Source organism: Primulina tabacum, chromosome 5 (assembly GCF_025594145.1).
Source record: "Primulina tabacum isolate GXHZ01 chromosome 5, ASM2559414v2, whole genome shotgun sequence".
NCBI lineage: Eukaryota > Viridiplantae > Streptophyta > Magnoliopsida > Lamiales > Gesneriaceae > Primulina > Primulina tabacum.
Window position 1 is genome coordinate 13,705,047 of NC_134554.1, and position 6,058 is coordinate 13,711,104.

The 6,058-nt window shown below is 36.2% G+C and overlaps 1 protein-coding gene across 1 annotated transcript; it reads right to left on the bottom strand.

Annotated features, from left to right (window-relative positions):
- Window positions 1-493: 493 nt before the first annotated feature.
- On the bottom strand, window positions 494-4,850 carry LOC142544146 (uncharacterized). The gene is made up of 2 exons (XM_075651218.1): window positions 3,316-4,850; window positions 494-1,716 (listed from the first exon to the last, which is right to left on the bottom strand). Exons 1-2 carry the CDS (start codon window positions 4,733-4,735, stop codon window positions 614-616), a joined length of 2,523 nt encoding a protein of 840 aa, XP_075507333.1. The 5' UTR covers window positions 4,736-4,850; the 3' UTR covers window positions 494-613.
- Between the last annotated feature and the right edge of the window lie 1,208 nt (window positions 4,851-6,058).

The following is a 6,058-nucleotide window of genomic DNA, read 5'->3' on the forward strand; positions in this document are numbered from 1 at the left end:
GTAAAGAGTCCTTATTGCTATTCGCCGGAAAATATCATAAAAAAACATTTGAATATTTGAAAATAATATTTTAAAAATATGTTATATTGATCTTGATATGTAGTATGTGTATGTAATTTTGCGTCAATTTTATTTTATTTTTTTTGGAAAAAGATTAGATAAAGGAGAAAAATACTATTTGTGCATTATATCTATTTTTTTTCTCTAGTGGGATGGAAGAATCCCCGAAGCAACCGATAGTCAACAGCATTCACTCAATTACAAATTGATTCAAGCCACCAAAAATTTTGGTAATGTTATTTCTCATTTTGCAGGTGGACCGACACATCAAATGTAGATTAATTTTATAATATACAATTTAAAGATTTGATACTTCATGTTCATCGTTGGCAGATCACAGAAATTTAAAATTGGGAGCGACTAACCCATTGATCAATAACCCCCAAAAAAAAAAAAAACTTTACATAAATTAATTAGTTAATGTTTCTTCATTGAATAAAATTGGCCAATTTGAACATCAATTAGCATGGTTCTTATTCAAGACTTTAACTTCTAAATCCCACACGACATCTTGTTACAAAAATTTAAGTGGAACCAGTTTTTGTGCAAAAATTTATGCGTCGAAAACAGCCGAGACCGCGATTTGGCTTATTTCATCTTCATCGCCATGAACTGGAGCTGGGAGATTAAGATCAAATTTCAAATTTTTACCAATTCTTGAAATTGATTCAACTGGACTACTACCAACAGGCCTGGCGTTATTTCTCGAAATTCCTCCACCCCTTACAAAATGTGACCTTTTATGCCCTCCGAGGGCCCACCCTGATGAAAACACCCCCTCACAAAAGGGGCACTCGTGTACTTTCTCCTCCTCCACCACCGCAGCTGAGCCGCCACCGGAATCTGCTATCTCCGACGACGATTCGATGTTGGATGGGCAATGTCTGATTTTCTTGTGGCTTGCCATGTGCCCTCCTAGTGCTTGATAGGACCTGAACAGCTTGTTACATGTTTCACACCTATATTTCCTTCTGGCGACTTTATTCTTTCTCACTTTCGAAACATCAGAATCTCCACAAAAATCATCTCCAAATTTATACTTTTCTCTATAAAGATTTAATTTGTTGTTTTCATGCCTCTCCCACTTGTCTCTAGACAGCATCATCAAACAATATGCAACATCTACTTCCGGAGTAGCAGCACACTTCTTTGCTTCATCACCAAACTTTGATTTCTTGATCAACCCCGAAAAACTCCTAGTCCCAAACCTAGCGAACTCGGAAGTTCTCGAATCTCGAACCCTTTTCGATCTTCTGCAAATGGAATGATCCTTTGATGAGTCTGTGTCGCTCTCCCCATCTTGAATCAGAACAGAAGAAAACTCGGGATCCACCCCTTTTTCTTCATCGGTCCCATCATCTTTATGTGATAAGTATTGTGATGAAATCGAAGAATACGATTCAACCGATCGAAGATCGTCGATTTTTTTCCCACAAGTGTTGTGTTCTCTTTCTTGTTTTGAAACGTAAAAACTCTTGAAATGAGATCTCATGTGCCCACCAAGAGCGCTTCCATTGGTAAAACTTCTTAAACAGACTTTGCAGCTGTGTCTATCCATTTTAGAAGAGTGAAAACAGAAGAGAATCAAACAAAATTGAAAATGCTTGTGGTTTTTGCACACAGTGAGTGTTCGTGTCTGTTTATTTTTGTTTGGAGCTGCGAGATTTTATAATAATGCAAGAAAAAGGTCAAATTGTCTTAATACAAGAAATTTCAAGTGTACTAATGGGATTAATGGAAGGTTGCCAGAATATTAAACAGGATTTACTTTTCTTTTCAAGTCAAGAAAACTGATAAAAGATGTTGCACAGAAAAAAAGCAATGAAGTAATAATTCCGTACTAGATTGAATGCGAAGGCTGCATCAGGAAATCATATTCTGTGGGTTGAAAGATTTTTAAAACTAAATTTTACTTGAAATTTTCGAGAACGAGGCTTATATTTTAAAAATATTATGTATGAAATTATGATAAAAACGACAGTTTTTTTATTAAATGTAATTAACCTCAATCAAATTACATCCTTCTATTCAAAACTTAAGATTTTGGACTGGTTAATCGCTAGTGGGTGAAAGGGACCAAAAATAGTGTAGGAAGATTTGGCATGTCGGCTTGACCGAAAGTGAATTTTTATTAAAATTAATATTTCATCACTAACAATGCTTAAGCCAACAATATTAATGACATCTTGTATCATGAATAAATTCAATGTAATTTATAATTAAGTTGAAACAAATCAGTGAATATTTTTATCATCTGTTACCTTTAAATTTAGTATCCCATATGCACAATTGGACCTTAGCTTAAATTGTGTGACATTTAAAATTCAAACAATACAAAGTTAGATTAGTTATAATTTGTAAATAATCACTGTAACTTTTGGCAAAAACTTGTGTGAGACGGATCTCTTATTTGGGTCATCTATGAAAAAGTATTATTTTTTATGCTAATAATATTACTTTTTATCGTGAATATCGGTAGGGTTTACCCGTCTCACAAATAAAGATTCGTGAGACAGTCTTACGAGATACCAACTCATAAGTTTTGGCAAGTAAATTCCGTGTTTTTAGGGGCTTAATTTATTCGAGTACTGAGTACTGACTATATTAACATTAATTGAAAAATATATAATTTAAATTTTATAAGTGCTTTGGGTGATTATACTTGGTCGGGTGGGTTTGGCGGATCTCAGGACCATTCCATCAAGAAAACGTCGGATCTGGACCCATCCTATCCCATTTTTAGCCCCACATCAAAACATAACAGGTCCGATTCATACTAGATTATATATATTAAATACACATTTAAAATGATAAAAAATAATATGTTGATCAAAATTAAGTCCAAACCATAACATTTTAATAGTAAGTTTGGAAATTCATTATTTAATATAATGTAAAATATAAATATTATTAATATATGTATCCGACGAGTATGAGGCTGCAGGTTGATAAAACCAGTTAGCTGCCCCGGACCGCTTCTAAACCCGTCCGATAGGTTTAATGTGGGTCCGGGGTTTAAATCCCTAATTTTACAGATATTTTAAAGATTTTAATTGATTTCGTAATCAAGTCAACTCAAGAAACTTGATGGCCATGGTTGAATCATTCACTCTCCTAATGAGATTACGATGTTTGCTTTTATTTGAGGAAAATTGTGAAATGGGATTCTGGAATGAAAACCTAACATTTCGAATCTTTACTGTGTAAGTGTAACTAAAATGTACGTCTAAATATATATTTGGCGAGTGAATTATGATTCAGCAGCGGCTTCGGTTGTAGAACCAATTCCTACTTGCAACCATGAATTAACACTTGTGTCCATCTCCTTCAAGTCACTAAATTTGGCCAACTTCACTTTACTCTCAACATTTTTATCAGAGTTTTGGGATCCGTTGTTATCGCCGTCGATCTCGTTGTCGGCATTGGTACCTGTTTCGAGCTTCTGAGACTGAGGGTACTGGCGGTTCTCGCCGGCTTGTGTGGACCCCATCCCATGATCGACCCACTTGGGTATTTGTAAGTCAGTGGAAACCTCGAAGCTCAACGGGTTATGCGGGTCCCGTCTAATAGTCGACATGTCGTTGGCCCATGCGGGGATGTTGAGATCCAACGTGTCGGATTTGTCGTCGATCTTTGGTGGATGATGATGAACGGGTTCGATGTGAAACTTGGCTATTGAAGATGTGTCCGGTGAATAGGACGTGATCCAATGGCACCTCTTGTGCCCTCCGAGGGCTTGCCCTGACGAGAATACACGGTGACAGATTGAGCATTCGTGCACTTTCGACTTCCTTTTCGCAGCTCCAACCAATGTAGGTCCATGTTCGAAATGGTAGGAAGTAGATTTAGAGGAGAATAATTCTTCTTGTGTATTCATGTCATCATACGCGGTATTGTTATCATCTAACTGATCTTGTTTAGCTGCGTAGCACCCTTTGACCTTCTTGTGGCTTGCTCTGTGACCTCCAAGGGCTTGGTGAGAATTAAATACTTTTTTGCATGCTTTGCATTCAAACAACCCCTTTGGATTAGATATCCCTTTCGCCTTATCAAAATACGCCCTACTTTGGCCAAGAAACGTTGTTGGGTTCCTCCTCTCCTCCTCCCGACTGGCAGAGGCGCATGATTCTTCTGGCTCGGGTGACGGTGGATCAACCGTAGTGTTAGCCAGTTGTACTAAGCATCTAGCAAGAAGGAGATCCTCCTCCTCGCTAGACGCATATGTCGTGCTCAAACTACCCACTTTTGTACGCAATGATCTCTTCCTCTTAGACCAACCACCCCCTCTCGTTCGGCCATCATCTTCGCCTTCGGACTGATCAGGCGAGGACACAAGGGACTCAGATGCGTCATCCGAGCTGCATTTCTTATGTTCAAGAAAGGACTTCCAAGACAAGAACTCCTTCCCACAATTCTCACAAGTCCTACAACTTTTGAGCCTATTTGGATTAGTTCTCAATTTATACATTCTCTTACTACAAACCCTATCACCCCCTCCAATCTTCTCCTCCCAATCACTTGCATGATCGTCATCATCTAGATTCCCATTCTCATCGCCAATCCCATGTGCCCTCATGTGCCCACCAAGTGCCCTCCCACACATAAAACCCTTCTTGCAAACTCTACAATAGTGCTTAAAATTTGGTGGGGCCTGCTCATCTACACAATTATCCATGAAAATCGACACTAGAATCAAATTCTTACAAGAAAAGGGTGTGTTAGTTTGTTTGAGTAGGAAAAAAAAACTAAAATAATGATTAGACTAACATGAATAGAGATTGGAGCTTGTTTTGTAGTAGAAAGTTGTGGGAGTGTATGGTCAAAAGAATGTCACTCCTAGTTTTTAGTTGGAGTAATTAATGGTTTGTGGAGGAATTTGTATGGTAAAAAGAACACCAATCCTAGTTTTTAGTTGGAGTAACTGTTTTGTGGAGTAGAGGTAGAGGTAGAGGTAGAGAAAAATAGGAGTGTTGGTGTATAGTGTGCGACAAGTGGAAGGAGGGGCTTCACATTAGAATAATAAGACCATTTCAACCTCTTTCTATTAGAGATGCCATTATTTAAGTAATTAAACTAATGTATGAAATTGGTACATTCACAATTTTTTTCAACTACTAATGTATATTTTTTTATTCATATTGTCGTGTATGTTGATAAATATATATACGGGTTTTTTGCATTCGTATCTTCTGTATTTTATGCATTTATCACTTATATCTTTTATCCAGTGCAAAAATTATAATATATTACAACATTGCTCGTGTTGCTGTGATTAGAACTAACTTTCAGTTGAGAAAGAATTATATAAAACTTTAAAAAAAATAAAATTTTAAAATCTATTGAATTTTAATTCAGATTAAAACATTGCTCGTGTTTCCATTATTAAAATTTAAAATCGATTTTATGCTCTCTTTTTTTCTTAATTCCTAAATCTACTAGAGTTGGAAAACTAGAGAACTCGAGCCGTTACATGGAGAATCGCGGGTGAAACCAGTGCACCTAAGGTCCGGTTTCATGTTACTCTCTTAGGGCATCTCCAACCGTCCTCTATAATGGAGGAATCCTCCATTATGGAGGATGAATCTTCTCCAACCGTACTCTATTTGTTTCCTCCATTTTAGAGTATGCAACAGTGATCCTCTATTTATGGAGTATCACTGTTCATATAGAAGATTGAAAAGGGGTGAAAAATAATTACAAAATAGATATTTTAAAAATTGCCATATAGTCCTTTTGAAAATTAATAAGCGAATTACATGTAGTTGTGTCATGTTTAGCGAATTAATTAAGTTTAGTTAAATAATATATTATGAAATTAATTAATTATATGTGTGTATGTGTTCGAAAATGAAATAAATTAAAAAAATTATTTGGTAATATTTAGAGCATATGAGTTGAAAATGAAATAAATTAAAGAAATAGAGTATTTGGTAATATTTAGAGGATATGGGTTGGAGAAGGTGTTTGAAAATAGAGATCATGGATCTCTATTTTGGAG

Bases quoted from the DNA above. Each gene is read 5' to 3' on its own strand.
- LOC142544146 (XM_075651218.1), bottom strand. From the start codon at position 4,735: ATGGATAATTGTGTAGATGAGCAGGCCCCACCAAATTTTAAGCACTAT. The intron at 1,717-3,315 runs CATAATTCACTC...AAAATCTCGCAG, and splicing joins AACCGAAGCCGCTGCTGAAT to CTCCAAACAAAAATAAACAG.